The sequence below is a fragment of the Mytilus edulis genome, chromosome 12, assembly GCF_963676685.1.
Source record: "Mytilus edulis chromosome 12, xbMytEdul2.2, whole genome shotgun sequence".
Lineage (NCBI taxonomy): Eukaryota > Metazoa > Mollusca > Bivalvia > Mytilida > Mytilidae > Mytilus > Mytilus edulis.
This window is the reverse complement of record NC_092355.1, coordinates 25,840,706-25,862,647: the sequence shown is the minus strand read 5'-3', so window position 1 is coordinate 25,862,647 and position 21,942 is coordinate 25,840,706. Positions and strand designations below refer to the sequence as shown.

Here is a 21,942-nt window from a genome sequence, read left to right as displayed (position 1 = left end):
AAGGCTTTTCTTATCCCAGGCATATATTACCTTAGCCGAATTTGGCATAATACTTTGAAATTTATTTGGATCCTCAATGCTCTCAACTTAGTACTTGCTTGACTTTATAATTATTGAGATATGAGCGTCACTGATGAGTCTTATGTAGACGACACGCACGTCTGGCTTACTTAATTATAATTATAGTACCTTGATTACTGATTATATGAAAAACTTTTAAATATTTCAGTCTGAAATTTTTAATTTGTATGTATATATTAACATTTTTAACAGTGCATACTTTTCTGATAGAAGTTTTTAATTGACTCTCTATGTGGCATACATTTGAAATGGATATTATTCATGGATATTGTGACCGTTTAATATCGCAAAAAATTTAAAATCCGTTTGGATATTCTCCTCATCAGCAGGAGGGAGATACAGAAAAGAAGAAGCAGAAACCACAATGGACAACAGCCTGATAAGATGTAAAAGGGTGACAAAAGAAGATTATGAGAAAGTGATGGCTATCATACCTCCCTCTGAGATCTATAATGGCGGTGATTATCTACCCGACTATTTCCATATACTAATTGATATGCCAAACAACGAGATGTATGCTGCTGTCATAGGAGATAAATTTGTATGATTATATTTTAATTTAAGTTTCGGGAAAACTAGTGTTTATTCCTGTACTTCTTTTTGGAGACAATTTACAAAACATGTACACTACCTAACATCTTAAGACTGAGTATCAATAATCACTTCAAAAACGAGGTTGTCTATAGTGCATCGGAAGTACTAGGAGATGCTGAGACAAACTCATTAAACAAATGCAATCTACATATCTCTGGTAGCTTCAACTGGTTTGTAAAATCATGACAAATGTGTGTAACTTAAGAAATGAAGGATTTTAACACACCTAGAAAGTAAATTCACAAAAATACTGAACTCCGATGAAGAAAAAAAAACCGGAAAGTGACAGAACACAATAAACGAATGGACAACAGCTGTCATATTCCTGACTTGTTACAGACATTTTCAACATTCATTTTCAAATGTAAAAAATGGTTGATTGAAACTGCTTTTATAGCGCTTAACCTCTCAATTGTATGACAGATGAATCAAATTCAATTATATTTTCAACGACGTGTAAACAAAACAGACATAATAGGTAGATGAGGTTTATTGTTTGACAATTCAATGTTTGTAAACAGTTCAAACAATTAAAAAAAAAATAATAAAACATGATGTATGCATTATCATTGTTTACCTATATTTCCTATTGTCTCATCTCATTACTGATGACCTTTGTTTTGGTTAGCAGTGTCTAACAACATGAACAATTCGAATGTTCTTATCCTGATAAAACCCAATATTTCAGGTTATACATTTTGTCAATTTCTTTAAGCAGGATATGTTCAACGAATCTTAATAGGAGTTATATGACGGGCGAGGAACAGAAACTGCTGACTCATCGATAATGGACGAATTCATTACTGTTTGGGTCGTGTGGCTTATATTTTGTTCGTACTGAAAGGTTGACTTTTGATTGTCTTTTTCTTAAACTGATATATTGTTGATTGGGCTTAAGTATTTTTGTCAATTGTTTATTTTTGAAATAGATACGAACAGGACAATTTAGGAGCCTGAAATATAGTGTTGATGATATAAAATGATGTTTCATACTCTAGGTAGGATTTACTTTAAAGACAACGATAGATAATGGTAGAAGTGTAGTTACTAGGGCAGTGAGAGTTTCAAAGAAATATGCTGGTAAAGGAATCGCTGGCATTATGTCTGAATGGATGGATATAGGAGGACCTCTTTACCGACCGGAAGTAATTTGGCATAAATTTACTGCAAATAGAACCCATTCACCATTACTTCAGCTGACTGACAAAGGAATCCACATAAAAACATCAGAACAAGTAAGTTCATCAATTTTTCTACCTCAAATCTTATAAAATGGGGTAGGTAAGAAAATCATTTTGTGTATTATATTCATGAACTTGACAACACATTTAATTAATATGCGCAGTTAAAAAAGAGGCGAAAATTATCAAAGGACATTCAAACCCGTAAGTTGAAAAGAAACTGTCAAACGCTTAACAGAAAAAAAAACCAACAGACACACAACAGTACACACAACCCAACATAAAAGCTAAAAGCTAAAAGATTGAGCACGTAGCTACTACTTAAACATGGGTGATATGAGGTGCTTAGGAAGGTTCAGTAGATCCTACTCCACATAGGTCAATTGTTGTGCTCCTCATGATAGCACAAACACGTAAATATACAATTAATGTGTGCTTTTGGAAAATATAAAAATTAATGAACTTTAGAAACAAGACGAAAAGCGATGCTCTGCCGAGATTTTCTACTGTTTCCTAGCGAGTACAAACACATTTTATATTTTCCAACTATATGTACACATATTGTTTTTATCCTGAAATTATTCAAAACACTTGAAACTTCAGTTATCAAAGTCAAAATCATTGTCTATAATTTCTCAAGAAATCGACATAGTTGAAACGCGGACTAAGAAGAGGACACCAAAATGAACTGATTAGAAAACAGAAATATTCATAATACCGCTTGCTCAACGTGAATGTGGGGTAACAGGAGATATTATGTGTACTAGTACAAATAAAGCAAAAATATATTGTATTCCTGTTATTTGTACAATATTTGGCTAATATTTCAGGATAAATTAGTCTTATTTCGTAGATTGCATTCCGAGAAAAGGGGTCAGAATTGTATTGGCATACTATAATAGTCAACCAACGAAAGATGGCGCCTGTACAATTTACGAAGAGGTGATATCAACTTTACCAATTGAAACCCTTGGTCACATTCGGAAAAAATCGGATGTGATTGTAGTCACGACATAAGAAACATAATTATCCGACATCATCTTTGAAACGGATATTCTATAACGGTAAAAAGTAAAATCACAAAAAAACTGAACTCTGAGGAAAAAGGTTTTGAATGTTACACATAGACCTAGTTTGTCATGTAAACGTGTCCTCGCGGTTTTTATGATTTACTGCTTAAAAATGAAAGTTACTCAAAAGTTATCAGGATTGACTTCTGCAAAAGTCAGTTCAGCTACTTACAATAGCCAAAAATATTGCCTACACTACTGTGTGTAGATCTCATGTTTTCGACAATATCCAGGCCTTGTCAACTGGCTCAGCGATTGAACTAATAAACAATGCTGTTGTAAATCAGATAGTATTTTTTTCTGAATTGTATACTGCTGGCGAGAAATAGTTCACCAGTGATGCCCGTTTTATTTAATTACTTTTCGCTTTACGAACTAGTAATGTTAATAACTGATCAGTTGGAAACCCGATTGAAATAGAAGAAAAGAATCGAAGCTCTTTGTTAGAGAAGGCGATAAATGTTTACTGTAATCATGGTAATGTTAACTATAGTTACACAAATTTTAAAAGTTAATAGAAACTAACAAAATTACAATTTTCTTCTCAATTACGAAGTGTTTTATTTTTAAAAACACCATTTGCATAAGTTTTTAATTTATCTAGTACATAGCTAAGCAGAACAATTAGATATCAAGTCGACGACATGCGTATCTTTCAAGTTGGATGTAGAAAATGCATAACCTCCGATTTTTTTTTTTAAATTACCACGGACGGAAAACATATCAATCTATTAGTTCAGTAATTTTCGTGTCTGCCCTTCAATTATGTGACTCAAGAAAAAATTCCAAAAAATGGGTAACATTTGTATCGAAAAGAGAAAATCGAGTGCACCTTTTTATGTTAAGGCGTGTTTCAGTTGAATATTTTGTCTTGATATCGTACAAAGCAAGACTATTTCATACATCGTCTCGCTTCAAATTCTATCATTTTTGTATATCAAAGCTACAGGTTGACTTTATAACATAAAAAAATCACAGTACTTAAAGATGAAATATATGGATCAAGTGAAATACCTATCTAATGAATCACAAAAACAGAGTAGGTGTGTTCGAATAGCTATTGTTTTACTAAAAGTACTTGACGACAGTCTTTCAAGTTGGATGATGAAAACGCATATCTTCGAAAAATTATTATTTTTTGTATGTGATAACTAGGGTTTATAGTCTTCAACCACTAAAACAATCTAGTCTGTCCTTCCACGAAATATTTAATATGATTTTTTTAAAATGTTTATGAATTTTCGAAAATTCCACCTGACAACCGAACAGTTTTAAGTTGAATCAATGCAGACAAGATCATTAACTGATGCTCATTAGCTAGTTGATACATTTGTCTTGAAATACAACTGACATATAAGGATCGTAATGGTGCAATGTGGATAAATTTATCGGTTTCCAAGAGCAAAATTGGTAGCGTGTCATCCCTACAATGGCTTCCATTTCTACGATTGTGAAATTGAACTGGCGTAATGGGGAGATAAGTTTGACGAAGTAGAATCCTGACTGTTATATGCTAAAAATTATTTAAAAACATGTATTCTTTTCAACAGGATTTTGTATTTTACGACACGCATAAAACAACCCTACAGATAAAGTACAATGTCATAAAGAAGAAAAATCAATCTTTAAAAGCTGAATATATTGATGTCAATATGCTAGGTCAAGTGCTGGCATCGACTGACCATAAGCAGTACTTATTCCCCGAGGATGAAATAGTTGCTGACTACGTACCATACATGGCTATTTCATCTAATGCTCCACTGATCGTTTCAAAACGAACTGCAGTTGTCGTGTCTGACTTTGATTGTCCACAAAGAACTGTACTCTCAATAAGTAACTTCTATCAAGCACCAATCGGAATGATTTTTGTCCTCAACATTTATGGCTGTTTGTCTGATAATATCAAAGAGCACCTCATTTTACACTTTGCTAAGTTTCTTTGTCGGTCAACGAGTTACTATACAGTACTTCGTGGATTAGCAAGAAAATGGACTAATTGGACGTTTTTAGACAACGCCGTCGCAGAACTAGGATTTAAACGAATAGAATCTTATGGAACAGGCGTTGTCAGTGCCAGAAGAACAATACAACACAAACTGTAGAAATAATACGATGATTTACAGTTTTGTTTAGTTTCATAATCAGCAGTATCAAACTGTCATTTGTGGCCTTCTTACGTTTCTAGAAGAAGTAAGCACATTACTTGATTCTGCTTTTAAATCAATTTGATATGTTCCATTATACATGTATTTAGATTTATTTAATTTATATGTAATTCAGTTGCATATGTCAATACGTATTATTATAAGTGATGTCTGAAAATGCTGTTTTGTTTACTCTCTTATTCAATAAATGTAGTTCATGTGGGACATGTATTTAAGAGTTGGTTCCCAAACCTGAACCTTGAAGTAAAATGAGATGGCCCATATCATCACATGGTGGAGATAGCATACATAGCATTTTAAACGAAATTTACAAAATGTTGAGACATGTCTTAAATATCCAAGACACAATAAATGATAATTAAAAAAAATGTTACCCCGTACACGATTACTGGACACATGGTTGTTATACCTCAATGTAACCACAACAAATTTGAAAATGTTTCCACACATACATACATTTACTTTCACACACATATACAGAAACGCCTTTCTGATTATTTTCTCCCTTTGATAATACATGTCGTTCATGTTAGACGCATTTCAGGAGCTAGTTCCCAAACCATAAGCTCAAGTTAAATAATGAATAAAGGCATCAGAAGTATACCGTTTTTAGAAACTCATAAATCAATAGAAAAAAAAACAAATCCGGGTTACACACCAAAACTGAGGGAAACTCATTTAATATAAGAGGAAAACAACGACACATCATTATTACATGTATGTAAGACACACAGAAACGAACTAAGATTTAGACCAAATCTGACAAAAATAACAATATAACATAAAAACTAAATACATGAAATTGGACTATAAAAGTACCGTGACACGTCTTATAGTAATGTGAATACACACTCAAATATAAAAGGAAACAAACGACACAACAGAAGCACAACGTTAAAATATAACACACACAGAAACGAACTATAATATAATCATTACCACCTCTTACAACATATTTTGATGTGAAAATATTAAAAAAATCAGTTGACATGACAGTTCCTATGACTTTATATGATGTCTAAATATGAATATGAAGCAAAGGTCAAAATCTAGAACGTCAAATTAACTTATGACCTTGACCTCAATTTCAAGGTCATAATCTAAGGATCTCAAATCAAAAGACACTAGTTCCTTAATATGTATGGTTCATTGGTAATATCACTTTTGCATAATTCTAAATATAAGAGGGGCGAAAACTCCCATTTATCGTCTACGCACCCTTTCAACCAAAATTTATAAGTTACGACATGTCGCAACTAACAATTTATTAAAATTAATTTGTCGATATCTTCTAAGGTTAATTAAAATGATTCAGCCAAAATCAAATTTTGAATATGACCTTTACCTTTGACCTTGACCTAATTTTCTTTTTTTTGGTTTACCATTTAGAAATGCATATCACTTATATCATATACAAAAGGGGGGATAACTCTCATATGGATCTCCGGATAGCTTCGGTCAAAATTAATCAAATCATCCTGGGGATATAACGAGCAATTTGGTAAAATAAATTTGGCAGTTTCTTATACGGTTGCGAATTCGAATATTAAGCGATAACAAGGAAAACAGTGTTTCGGGAGATAACTCTTACATGGGAAAGTATTCTGGTAAGTAGAGTTGGTTTCAAAAGCGTATTAACTGTTCGATATCATATTCCAAATATCTAAGCGACATCTTGCGAAGAAAAAAAAATAGGCGGAAGTACTTGTACTAGTATTACTGCAGTTACGTATATATATCAGAAGATGACGGACGATGTCACTGTTCAATATTTCTTTTCTCAATTCTGTAATAATCATTATTCGGTATTTCGTATTAAAGTATTACTCAGTTTGAAACTGAAATACAAAGCTTCTTTTCATAGTCCAACCGTTAAATGGATATAATAATCATTTGAAAAAAAAATTGTGAGGATATGGGTAACTGTATAGTCTGATATCCGTAACTGTAATAAACGTTTAGAAACAGATGTCTGTAACTACTGATTTGCGTTGTTTCTGCTTCATTATTGTCTTTCACTAATTAGTTTTATTTTAAAAGTATTTCATGTGACGTCGCGTACACAACAACGTTACAGGTATTAGAAAAAAAAAATTAGGCAAGATGTTTTATTTCTTTTATTTTGACAGTTAAATACTAAAATCCGCTCCAAAACGCAGAACTTAAGCATTGTTTTGAATTATTTCATGTAAATTCAATTCATTGTCCTTTAAATTTTCGATTTTGATTGGTCCGAACGAGAGGGTGACATTAAAAAAAATTGTTACTCGCTCCACCACTTGCTAGAGTAAATTAATACCCCCTCTTAGCCAATCAAAATATAGCATATTACCATGAAGTATAATAAATATTTTTGACATTATTTTCTAATGAATGTAGAAATCTTACCAATATGATATATTCGGATTTAAAACTCTTAAGTTTTATATAAACGGATAAAACAAAAAGTCGCATATGACATATAAATTCTGACACTCAGCCAACGTCAATGTAAGTTACATTCTGTATGTGCCTGTTACAGGTCAAGAGTCTGTAGTTCATGAACATGAAGTACTTAGTACTTATTGTATATCTAATTTGTTTTTCGTTTATGAGTATATTTTCAAAAGAATTGTTGGTGTAAACGTTACAGTGATAGTTTTATCATTTAATGTGTTCAACTGTTACTTGAGGAACAATATGGAGGCCATATGAGGAGCCTGTTCTGCTTATTTGGTGCACCTGATATCGACCCCGGTATTTTGCTTGGTTTTGTTTCTCAGTCGTTAGTTTTTTTATGCTGTGTTTATTGAACTGTTATTTTGTCGGAATTTTTGATTTGCCAAAATGTTTATTTTGTGGACTTTTGAGGCTGAATCTCCATTTGGTATCTTTTGTCTCTGTTCATACAAAATGTCATATGTGTAACAAATTGCCGTCGAGATTTAATTATCGTTCTTGTTTGGGCATTTGAATAAATAAACAATAACTGTAGTTACTTTCCCCTATGCGAATTTTTCCATGAGGAAGAAATGGTTCGGTCCATTTCCCTCTCGGGAAAATAGACATGATCCTACTTTCCCCCAAAGCGTGATAAAAGGAAACATGGAGCATGTTATCCCCCAAGGTAACACGAGAAGCATCTTCCCTTTATTGAAGCGTGGACAACGTCAGTTGGAAATGAATTAACCGTTAAAGGGAAGTAATCATTTTTGAAATTACTTTAGAGATATCATACAATCATCGTGGACACATACACATACCAGGAAATACATTCACACACTAGTCGATCCATAGACAGGCTGCATTTTAATATGTCAACAAACTATTGAATTTATAGACAGACGTGTAGACATTTAAAAGAATAATGAACGCATTACTGCAGAAGACCGTTGCCTGAACAGGTTGACTAATCGGTGGAGACGTAGACAGATTCTTAACACATAGATAGACTAGTTAAAATATTGACTAATTGGTGGACACGTAGACATATTTGCAAACACGTAGATAGACTAGTTAACATGTTGGCTAATTGGTGGACACGTAGACAGACTGGTAATCATGTAGACAAACTAGTGAACATGTTAACTATTTGGGGTCACGTAGACAGACTGGCAAACACGTTGACAGACTGGTGGACACATACACAGACTGGTGGACATATGTACAGACTGGTGGACACATATACAGACTGGTTAATATATACACTGTTGAATATGACGGAAGGCTGGTGGATACTTACATAGTGGTGTTGACAGGCATGAATACACGTAGATAGTCTGCTAAGTACATACAAAATATGTAGAACATACACACACAGATCAGTTGACATGTTTACAGACTACTGGACGAGAAGACTGACTAGTGATCATTCAGCTGAGAAACACATAGATAGACTGGTGAACATGTCGAATGACTGGTGGACGCGTAGAGACTTGTGAGTACAACACAGACTGGTGGACACATTTAAACTGTTGAACACGACGAGAGGCTGGTAGATCGACAGACAAGTATATATTTGTTTACGGGCTAGCTGAAGGACGCCTCCGGGTGCGGGAATTTCTCGTTGCATTGAAGACCGGTTGGTGACCCTTTGGTCAGGTTGTTGTCTCTTTGGCACATTTCCCATTTCCATTTTCAATTTTACATAGACTGGTCAGTACATACAAAATATGTAGAACATACACACAGATTAGAAGACTGATGAGTGCATACACAATATGGTAAACATGCAGGATTTGTGATCATACACACAGATTAGTAGATATGTTTACTGACTACTGGAGATTCAACTAGAAAGGCGAGTGACCATGCAGAAACTAACTCAAATTAATTTGTTGAAATGGGATGTAACATGCACAGTGTTTACAATGACAAAAAATCCCTCAAAGACAAACTGAGATCTTGCCAGTCCGTCATTTTTTCAAGGTCAAAAATTCCTATCTTATAAAATGCTATACACAATAAAAACGATTCATTGAGATATTTTGAGAATATTTATTCCATGATGCTCGAGGGTCATAATAATAATCACTCATACAGTGGTAAATTGTCCACAAGTTGCATTTATCTCCTGTCGTAAATCGTTGTCAATTGGGCACTGCTTACGTTTGTTCTTTCTTTTACGACCATATCTACCATACTTTCTATAGCCTTTTTTCTTTCCTTGTTTAGAGCTGCGACTAGCACTTTTATCCTCATTAGCACTGTCATTTATAAGGGCAATGAGTTTACGGCAAAAAGATTCAAGAGGAGTCTCAATTACAGGATTACATCCGGCCATTTCAATTGACGGGTCTTGGATGTTACAACCATCTGGAATGTTGCAAACAATTGGTCCAGGGACCGGAGCAGTGACTGAAATGATAAGTGTTTGTTTTTGACATACTTCACTGATTTTTCAAATAGATTCAATAAGTTAGTATGTATAACTACTTTTTCGACTTTGGTAATTGTTGTTTAAGACCTTGCTTTGACCTTTAATGTTTCGTTTTATAAATTGTGACTTAGATGGGGAGTTTTCTCATTTTCACTCCTTCCACATCTATTTCCATCTATGACTTAGTTTGTACCCAGATATTTTGCAAATACATCTCATACGATAAATTAAAATCAGCAACAGCGGGTAAACACACAGATGAATATAATTAGACAGACCGACCGACCGACCGAATTTTGAATGTAATTGAATGAGAAGGAGAGGACAATACCATGTTGAATCATGTCGTTGCTATATCGATTATGTCCTCTCTTAAAGAAATCTAGAATCTACTTATTTTTTTATTTTGTATATGCGCTATTGAAGTATTATGAGAAAAGATAAATGCTTGGTTGGGGCAAACTATTTTCCCTTGAGACGAACCAAAACAAAAAACTTAACTTTGTGAATCCTTAGTATACTAAATGCTACGTATTATTTGGTACAAACTCTCATGTGTAAGCAGTTAAGTTTCTAATCGATTACAATAATTGAAGTACTTTCATTTTCCGCTTTACTCTTAAAAATATTATAAATCATGGTACCGTTAATGCTAAAATTATATAAGGTAAACTCTCAACAAGCCTGATTATATTTGTACTAATTATTAAGTTTTTAATTGACCGTTATCTTTCTGTTAAAGTAAATCTTTTATTATTTCAATTTATAATATATAGAAATATTTTATTCTTATCGCAGTTTTACCCATAATTTTTGTTTTAGTCGTTAAACGCAATTTTTTTAAACTAGGTGTATTTAACATTCTTACATTTCTTTAAAATCTAATTTTTATTAGTCCGTTTAATTTATCAGGTTTGCAAGATAAATATATGAGATTTCTTATCATTTCCTTTTCTTTTTTTTCTTTTTTTTTGTGATTGAGCTGTTTTATATGTATATGTTGTGTACAAGTTATCATTTTGTACAAATTATAATTTTTACAAAAATATTGTACAAATTATAATTTGTATTTTGACCTTGTACAAATTGTAATTTGTACAAAAAGTGCTTGTACAAATTACAATTTGTACAAAAATGGACAAAAATTCACTTATTACTTGTACAATAATTTATCATATGGATTTTGGTAAAAAAAAAAAGCATTGATACACATTATTGAATTGCTATTAAATGACCTCACAGTACATCTAAGTTACAAAATTCAAAAGTCGTTCTTTATCATTCGTTTCTGCAGGTGATGTCATGGAATCAGGTATTGCACAACATCTTTTGACTCTCACTTCTAAATTAAGAAGTGCTGTACCAAGTGTTGCTTTAACATGAAAGAACATTGATGACGACATGTTTTGATTGTTTTCATAGACTTTTTGAAATAACTAATAAGTGGTAAAAAATCTTTCTTGATCCTTTTCACGATCATCAAAATGCTCTACATGATCTTTCACAATCCAAAATATCATTTTTTTACAAATATTACCGTTTTTGCAAAGTTTCTGAATAAAAGAAAAATCTTCCAAATAACGATAAGAGCTAATCAAGCAGTACTATTGAATGATATTTTTTAAGAAAAAGTAGTTTATGAATGAAAAATTTGAAAAAAATATCATACTTCTTTCCTTTTTTTTTCTTTCAAAAATTTCGAAGATCAATGTGTCTTTTGTAGTTGTGTAAAACAGTGTATTTTGTTATAAGGTTTATTGTGTGGTCAGTTAATTACGGTTCTATTATGTGAATCAATTAATTTTTCAACAAAATCAATATTTAAAACTGTTGTACAAGTTATAAGTGAATTTTGGTCAAATTTTGTACAAATTGTAATTTGTACAGGCACATTTTGCACAAATTGTAATTTGTACAAAGTCAAAATACAAATTATAATTTGTACAATATTTTTGTACAAATTATAATGTACAAATTATAATTTGTACAAAATGATAACTTGTACACAACATATATAACAGTGTCTCATAAGTCTATTTAGGGTGGGAATTGATCTTTCTTTTTTTTATGTGATTGTACTTGTGTAAATATTTTACTATTGTGTAAGATCAACACGTGACACTTTAATAAAATAAATTAATCTTTATCTTATCTTATCTATCTCTATTGAAAGAAAATCATTGCTTGTAGCTACTCAAAACTTACCATTATTTTCTATAGCAGTTCTGGCTGTAATATAAAAAAGAAACGCTTAAAAGATAAATATTATGTATACGCTAAAAAGTGTATCGGATAAACATGTTGTTTTTGTTTGTTGTCTACACATTTCTATTCAAGTTTACATTTTTATCAGCTTTTGTTAGGTTTTAGGAGAATGTTCTCATAGCTTGTTGACCGAAAGTACATGTATGTCGCATTTTTAAGGTAAATAAAAAAAATGCGGTACTTGAAACAAGGATGTGATTTGTTTTTTTGTTCTAAATGCCACTTTTAAGCACCACCTTCGGGCTATTCCGGGCGGCCAGATTTTTGTTTTTGGGGGTAGCCTTTAGAAATCTACTGACCTTACAGTCAAGTGATTACAATAGTAACTTCTTAGACTACCCTTGCACCAATGCACCACTCGAGACAAAAGTAATACGTACATCTTAGAAGTCGCACGTCAACGTCAGATGGATTAGGAATTCCATTATCATTCACAGGTCTGCATATATCACAAAGAAGAGGTTCACTAGCATACAATGTTTTCGGCGGTGAAAATGGATCTGAAACAAAAGATAGCATATACATCAATCAAAATGCGCAGGAAGCTATTACCAGAACATTTCGTTACAAACATATGAATTTTGCTTATTTAAGCATCATTTAAGATGACCTTTGTGATACTATTGCTATGAAAAGAAAAGTGGATAAAACGGGGGGAAATATTTTACCCTGCGTTGTACGAAAACGTAAAAAAACAAACTAGGAGTTCGAACTTCTGGCAATCATTCGTAAACCTTAAATGACTATATACTTAAATCCTTTTAAATAAAATCATAAAATTTTATCTCATCAAACTGTGAAGTAAAACATTCGTGTGATGAATTTTTGTTCAGTTTCTTCTGTGATATAAGATGAAATATTAATTCAGTGAATGTTCTAATTATGTCATGCTGTTGCCTTCGAAAACATCGTCACTTTATTGATCAGGTAAAACAAATATCTTACCTGCTCTGTTTATCGTAAATATTGCGATTTCAATAAAGTCACTAAAGATAACTCTTATTTTGAAGCACCAATATAAATGTTCACCGCTTACCAACAAGGGCCTGAAACAAATAATTATCGATACGAAATTGACAAATAAGTTGAAGACACGATCATAACAAACAGTACAAAATGTTATGTGATAGTCGAAACCTGGAATTAAAAATTTTGAAATCCATTTGTGTTCAGTCCGTTTCATACCACTTAAAATGATGTGGGTTTTTTCACAATGTACGTGGCATGAGGACGTTGATACCCTTATTATAAAAATCTTATAAATTCATATACAAAATGTATATCATTGGGAACTTAAGTATGGTATATAATGTTATAGTTTAAGTCGGTACATAATTTTATTACCGAATTTTACTTGCTGTGTAAACAGCCTAACCTTCAGAACCACATGTAATTCTACCCGGTTTCTTTAGTTGGGTTTACAATGTTTAGTCTGTGGCCTCTGTGTTACGTTTTGTAATTGTTTTTTGACTTTCTGTTTTAAATTTCTTTGCAATGGTGATTTCCATTTTTTTATTTTGAATTTATGAAGATGACCTCAAGTATCTTTTTTATCTTTTTTAAACTTTTACATCACGTTTAATAAAAAAAAAAATTCCACAAAGCTTCAAATGCCAAACTTTAAAAAAGCATGAAAAGGGAACACAAACAAATTTAAAAGTACCTTAACATGTAAAAGTCTCCATCCCTTTCAATGCATTCAAGTAAATAACTTCCAGTGGATAGTATGAAGAGACTAACTATATTTTGTGGTAAGACTGTTCCATTCCAAACTACATTTGTTTCAATATCAACGCCAAAACCGTTATAACCGTCTGCATTTGAAATATTTTCGATGTATTCGATGCCAATTACTTCATTTGGAAAACTGCAGTTGGCATCTGAAAAACAATTTAAAGCAAGTCACAAGAATAAAACCGCTGTTAGAAAAAATATCTTTATAAAATGTCCTATGTAGCTCAGATATTTTAATAAACGTGAAAAATATATGTATGTCATGTAAACAAACACTCAAATAGGGGCGAATGATACCAAAGGCACATTCAAACTCATAAATCGAACTTAAATTCCAAACGCCATTATTATAAAAAAAACAAAACAAACATCCAACAAACAAACAAACAAAATTAATGAAAACAAACAATATAGAAAAAGAAAGACTAAACAAAACGAACTCCATCAAAAACTTAGGGTGATTTTAGGTGCTCCGAAGGGTAAGTAGATCATGCTCAATATGTGGCGGTCGTACATTATCGAGAAATATATCAATATATCACTAGTACTGGTGGTATCATGTTCGTTACTATCAGATCTACCTCCAATTAACTCATTCGTCCCCTACTACCACGTCAGAACTCACAACACCGTTGTTGAAAATAGGAAGATGTGGTGTGACTCCACCAGAGTCCAAATGACCTATAGAAGTTAGTGACTATAAGTCATCGTAAAGTACACCGCATATGCAGCTATAAAAGTCCCCCAAAATGAAAAATTTAAACCAATTGAAACAACAATTCACTCGTTACCTTTTAAATATAAATCGATTCATTTGGAATAATAGTGTCATGGAATCAATATTTTAAAAAACTTGGAAAATTTCCATTTTGCTATAAAAATTTCCTTAAACATTGCATATTTTTGCATCTATATAAGATAATTGAATATCTTTAAGTAAATTATTCCTGCAATGTTGAGATATTGGCCAAATGCAGAGAAGTTGAACCATCCTCTAAGTATTAAATTCTTTAAACTCTATTCATGGAATAGTAACGAGCAAATTTAAATTAGTGTTTTTAAAAACATACCTGAACCAACTATTAGGCTAGCTACAAAAAACAACAGCATCTTCGTTTCAAATGGAATTGATAAACTGAACACTATCTCTTGCTTTATACCGATACTGCATTCACATCTGTTTGATGATTTCTCTTTGAACCTAATTAAATCACACACTTATACATTGTTTAACAGTTACTAAAAAGGAAACAGTCACTTGTAAAATACGTAATTTTTCTAATATTTTTTTTTATTTTCCTTTGTTAAATTATGGTTTATACAATGATCAAACTAACTATCTATAGCATTACCAACATCTTACAAATATCATAAAAACTGTTACTAAAAAGATAAGTGACTTGTAAAATACATATTTCTTTATATTCCTTTTTTATTATCCTTTGTGAAATTATGGTTGATACAACGATCAAACAAACTATTCGTAGCACTACCAACAGCTTATAATTACTTATATTAAAAAAAACTCATGGAACATTTTCTAGAAATATTGAAATGTTCAAATTGTTGCTCAGATCGTATGCTTCTTGGATTTTGTACATCCAAATAATTCATACAATTAATTTTAAAGGAGTACATGTACTAGCTACGAGATATATAAAAAATATGAGATATGATTTTTTTTAAGTGAAATAGTGAAATAGTGAAATAATATATCGCTGTAAGCTGTCTGTAAGGACTTTTCTCACAATAAGCTAAGAAACATTGATGATGAATTTTTCACTTTATTTTTGGTTATTCTATTTAAAATGGAGACCCTTGCAGACAACCAGGGTATGGCAGCAGTGGACGACACAATTGCTTGTCAATCTAAACAGTGACCTACACATAGGCTTAACTGATCTATCGACACTACCAACTATGATCCCCGTTAAATTTCAAACCATGCTAAGCACGCTGACGGGTCAACACTTGAAAAAAGCTGGTGTTATTGCTAGATTCCTCATGGATTTGAGGAAAGAACAATAAATCAGACCAGTTATGAATCTGATTATATTCAGGCGAATCTGTTACTAGTAAACACCTCTTCAGATGACAGATATTCCAAAGGATTCGAAACGTCGCGGAAGTGGTGCTTGAATTCTTTTACACCGCCGCCATATCTCTCGGTAACCGATAGCCGGCATTTTCCTTCTTAAACACGAGATTCAAGACATGGAGCTTCAAATTTCTGAAGTATACTCAATAATGTTGAGCACAATTTACATATTTAAATATGACTTTTGAGCACAAATCAAAATTTGCAGAAATTATCCCGAGTACTGAACAAACTTTTATGCCCGGAAGGCCTGGGTTCTTGTTAATTCAACGTTACTCGGTTCTTAGAGTACACATAATTTGTTCGAAACACCATCGGATGTTGGGTTGATAGGTTTACCCTGATCAAAACTATCTCAATTGTAAAACGAACTCAAGGAAAATGCAAAACAAAAAGTCCTTTAACAAAAAAGCAAAATCAAACCTCAAACACATTAAACGAATGAAAAACAACTGTCATTTACCTGACTTGATACAAGAATTTGTTATATAGAATACGGTGAAATAAAACTGGGTTTACAGTTAGCTAGACCTCTGATTTGAATGACAATCGCATAAAGGTACATTATACTGACAATTATGTGTGAGCAAAACATGTTCTTATAAAACATAAGACAAATCAAGAATTGTAAATACCCTAAAAATTAGGATGTGCTTTTCCGATTTGAATCTGTTTTTTTTAAGTACAGTCATGCTTCCAAACCAAATCTATGTATCTATGGGAGACTGAAGCAAAGATTTAAATCATTTGTGATAATAACATCCCTGGTTTTATAATATACATGTACCAGTAATATATAAATAACGCTCATTGAAATCCAATATACTTCTCTACAGACAAGGCGAGTTCGGATATAAATACCGTAAGACGGTGCCAAAGGAGCATCATCGTCCAAAAAGGAAAATTAAACATGTTGTCTTACAACAGTCTAAACAATGCATGTCATTAACACACAACTATATGTAAGCCCTTTTTAGATATATGAAGATGTGGTATGAGTGCCAATGAGACAACAAGGTCATTATACGCGTTTCAGAATCTTATGTAAAATCCAATTATTGAATACCTACGAAAAGGGATTTTAATAAATAGAGAAAAAGGGAAAAGAGAAGAAAACATTGAAATTAATAATAAGAATTGAGGAATATGGACACAAAATAGAAAAGAATAGATAATAATGGAATAGTGAAACAAAAAGAATAGAGAATAAGGATACAAATAAATAAATAACGGCCGGGGGAACATTAGGTTAAAAGTTTACAGAAATAAAGGACCCCTTCCAAAATCTTTACAATGATAGCATGACGCCATCTAACTTCTTTAAAGTACATATTCGTGTTTCTAAAAAGAGAAATGGTAAATTGATTATATTTATGCATGCTTTATGATCAGAAAAACTACTTATTCAACAGTAAGAGGTTCTGTATTTCAACAGCTTCCTTTTTCACGTGTTACATTAATCATGGACATCCTACTTCTAGATCAGTATACGTGTATTGAAATATGCGTGAAATCTTTCTTTTCATCCTTTGATTATTTAGACGAGAAAATGTCTAATAATCCATAAACCACTTATGTACCTTAAATGTCTCTTTTCTTAAGATCTTATGAATAATATTTCGACTAGCTTTATATCAATTTGTAAGTATCATTCAACCATTCAGCGAGGAAATAGACAACAAAAGACTTCTTTTTTGCAATAAATAACTATGTACTTTTTGAAACAAAATGTCGATTGTCTATAGATCTGATAAAAAATATTTAGTCAAGCTTAAAACAAATTACAAGAATAAATCAACTATCCAATGAAAATGGTCAGAAATATACTTCTCTTTTGCCATAAATAACCAGTGCACAAGTGTAACTTTTCTTATTAAAATGGCGTTTTTCTGATGATGTTATGAATAATATTTCGACTTTATCTATATAACAAATTTGAAGTATTGATATTAATAACCATCCAGAGGAAATATCCAGAAATAGACTGAATTGTTGATATTTTGTAAGGTTGGTTGCAAGAAGTACAAAATGAACGGCCAATTGTGCTTATAAAATTAAAGATCAAAAAGGAGAATTGAGAATATAAGAGTGCTTCAATGGTAAGAATAGAGAATACAGGTCACCAGAAATGAAGAAAAAAAAATGTCTTCAAAGTTGAAGCTCAGTATTTTTGCTATTTTACTTTATTCAGCAACATTGTTCAAACAGTGTTATATGTTCTTAATTTTCACAACTCCCGCGGATACTTTTCATTACTCCCGCCGTTACTTTTCATTACTGCCGCCGTTACTTTTCACTACAACTGCTATACTAGGATATCCAGATGACGATACATAATCAATAAATAAACTACCTTATTGACTTCAGACTCAAAGTGGATCAAAGTAAGTAATATTATTAATGCAAATTGTACTCTTCTGTAAAATTTTGGTTGCATTTGCAGATTAAATGCTTATTAAATATTTATTTTACTTTCCCTGCCGAATAAAATGCAAAACATTTAACAAGTCAAAATGATAATCACTAATATAGTGGAGCGGCGAACGTTGATAAAGTCGCTTAGTTAACAAGTTTAAATTACCTAAAAACCTCATGGAATTTCAATATCTTAAATTATATATAGATTATTCAGCTTCAGAAAAAAATTATTTGTCGTAAATATCAAATCTGGTACAAATGGCGGGTCTAAATCATTTTTTTTCCTAATTTAGGATTTCTCTATATTTTTTCATCAATGAACTTTATCATATACTTAATAGAAAAACGAAATAAAAACATGGGGTCACCGTTCATTTAAGCTCACAATCTGCCTTCGAAGGAAACATACATTTTTGTTAATGTCCTTTTTTTCTGTTGAACTTATAGGAGACATAAAGGTAATATCGAAATAAAAAAATTTATGAACTAAATTACAGAAATCGCTAAAATTTTACAATTGTTTAGCTTATTTGAAAACAATAATTAAAAATATAGGTCACCGATGAGTTAAAAAAGATATTTCAATTTAAATGCTCAAAAATGGCTTTTTTTGCACCAAAGGGAGATAATTTAGAGCTTTTTTCAATGACAAAAACATTTTAAAAGTCATCTGGGCCAAACCGAATCGATTTTGTTGGTTGATTTTTGTACCATATCATAAAGTAATAACTGATAGTGTTATAAATAAAATTTGTAATGAAAAAATATTACATGTTTAATGTTTTGCCGAAATCTTTGTAGACAAACTGTTTACAGTGACCCGGCCAACCAACCAAGATGGCTGCCATGGCTAAAAAACATAGGGGTAAAATGTAGATTTTAGCTTATATCTAATCAAAGCATTTAGAGCAAATCTGACTAGATAAAATTGTTTATCAGGTCAAGATATATCTGCCCTGAAATTTACAGATGATTCAGACAACCCCTTGTTGGGTTGCTGCCCCTGAATTAGTAATTTTGGGGAAATTTTGCAGGTTTTGGTTATTATCTTGAATATTATCATATATGGAGATACACATAAGTAAATATCATGAGATCATCATGTTTGATGAAGAATGAAACAGTAAAGGATAATGCTAGCTACTTTTCATTGTTTTTGTTTTACTTCTCTGTTTGAAAATCATAGAAATTTAAGAATAAGAGGTTTCAAATTGTCTAAAATTATCATGATTAGTGTTAACATCTTGACAGATTAAAAAAAACAGCTTATTAACTTTAACTGTACAATGGACAACAGCGTGATAATATGTAAAAGGGTGACAAAAGAAGTCTTTGAAAAAGTGATGGCTATATATCCCTCATCTGAGATCTATAATGGCGGCGACTATCTACCTGACTATTTCGATATGCTAATTGATATGCCAAACAACGAGATGTATGCTGCTGTAATTGGAGATAAATTTGTATGATTAAATTTTAACTTAAGCTTCGTCATAGCTATTTATTCAATTATAAACAATGCACGATTTAGAAAAATGGATTGAAATCAAGAGAAACATAAAAAAAAATCATTGCAAAAAAAAAAAGGCGGATCATCATTAAATCCAATAAAAAAAAAACGGGTTGTCTAGGGTGGTCTAGAGGGATTTTGAGATCCTGTGCAATATTTATTTCTCTGTAAGCTGCGACTGGTGTGTGACGTCATGTCAAATGTGTGTACTTTCAGAACTCAGGATTGGAAATACATGTAAATAAGGTATATTGCTAGACAATTAAATGTTTGTAAACACTTCAAACATTTAAAAATGCTGTTTTATTACCATTATATATCTTTCCAAATTTGTCTTTAAACTAAATTACAAATGTTCCCCTTCCTCTCTTCTCATTACAAATGACTGTTGCTTAGGTTATCAGTGTTTTGACAGAGTCTAATTGTTCTATACATGTATTTAGAATATATATACTATATATGTAATTCAGTTTCAAATGGTTATACGTGATATGTCTGTAAATGTTTTTTTTTAACTCTCTATCTGCTGTCGTTCATCTCAGACGCATTTTAATGAGCTAGTTCCCAAACAAAGGCAAAACTTTCAGTTTATTGACGACGCCCTAATCGTCACATAGTCGAGAGACCCTTAAAAGATTTTAAGAAGAAATTTACAAAGCGTTGAGAAATATCTGTGCAGGTTTCACGACACAATCAATGTCATTTCTGAAAATGTGACCCGGTATAAGAGTACTAGTACTTGACACCTGTTTGTTATTCGCCAATGTGACTAGGACATATTTTATGAATTATGAGATCATTTTGACCAGTAACTTATACGACCAAAAATAATTTATGGCGCAATTTTTTCCAGAAACACTTTTTTTGTTTACTCTCTGTCTGATTAAAAACAGTCGTTTATGTTAGACAGGTTTTCATGAGCTAGTTCTCAAACTAAAAACTAAAGTTAAATGATGAGGTCCATAATATAACACATTTTAAGCTTCTTGTAGTAGCCAGCACATTATGACGCTGATTTTGAATAAATTTGACATAGGGTAATGTGAGCTTCTACCATTTCTTGGCGTCCGTCATACCTCTATCTAGGTCTGCTGTCCAGAGTTTGCCTTTCAACTCCTCAATTCCGAAACTGTTCAATGGAATGATATCGAAGTTTGTCTCTTCCACCCACTTAATTCACTATGCAACTTTTCGGTTTCGATTTAAAATTACAGTTTTAATTGATATCTTGAGAAGTAAAAGAGTATAAGAAAACTAACTTGGGAAAATGGCCAAACGAGATACATGTATTATCTACCCTTAATAATGAATATGCTTAATCTTTCTCATTATATATACGCTGATAACCTTCTGCGTAATTCTTTACTACACCTTCAAGATAATGATAGATAATAAAACAATAAACCTCCTAGCTGAATTCAGACGCAATTTAAAACTGTGAGTATTTATAAAAGAAGTACTCTTCCGCAAATTTGCGATTATGTCCTGACTAAATGTATATATTTATGTCTTGTAAGTTATTTATTATATCACTGTCGATTAAAGCACGAAATATACGAATACAAAATAGTCGAATACCTTAAATTTGAAATGAAGGGTGTAGTAAATGGATCAACATTACAGTCACTAGTGGTATTGGTGTTATTTGTATATTCACATAGATTTGTTATAATTCATTAGCAAAAAACCTTTCGCAATTAAACCAAAATATTACAAGGTTATACAGCAATGTATAATGCCATACAAAAGCAGTGATTATGTATCAATTTTGACCAATTGAAATGTGTACTGCATCTTGAACATTTGAGACAATGAACCTTGTTTGTCTTATATCAAATTTAATTGCTTGTAATTGACTTATATCTCACGGACCAAACCCCTTAGATATAAGAAGCTTACATATAACATTCTATGATCTACAAAAAAACTGTCTTTCGTACGAGCACGTCTTATCATAACGATACTGTA

The 21,942-nt window shown here is 31.9% G+C and overlaps 1 protein-coding gene across 1 annotated transcript; it reads left to right on the top strand.

The window, feature by feature from the left end:
* The first annotated feature begins 413 nt into the window (after window positions 1–413).
* Window positions 414–5,085, top strand: LOC139499549 (histidine N-acetyltransferase-like). The gene is made up of 3 exons (XM_071288272.1): window positions 414–622; window positions 1,674–1,910; window positions 4,477–5,085. Exons 1-3 carry the CDS (start codon window positions 446–448, stop codon window positions 5,026–5,028), a joined length of 966 nt encoding a protein of 321 aa, XP_071144373.1. The 5' UTR covers window positions 414–445; the 3' UTR covers window positions 5,029–5,085.
* Window positions 5,086–21,942: the final 16,857 nt, after the last annotated feature.

Coding starts and splice junctions, on each gene's coding strand:
- LOC139499549 (XM_071288272.1), top strand. CDS start 446: ATGGACAACAGCCTGATAAGATGTAAAAGGGTGACAAAAGAAGATTAT. Junction 623..1,673: donor CTGTCATAGGAGATAAATTT/GTATGATTATAT, acceptor TTCATACTCTAG/GTAGGATTTACTTTAAAGAC. Junction 1,911..4,476: donor ACATAAAAACATCAGAACAA/GTAAGTTCATCA, acceptor TCTTTTCAACAG/GATTTTGTATTTTACGACAC.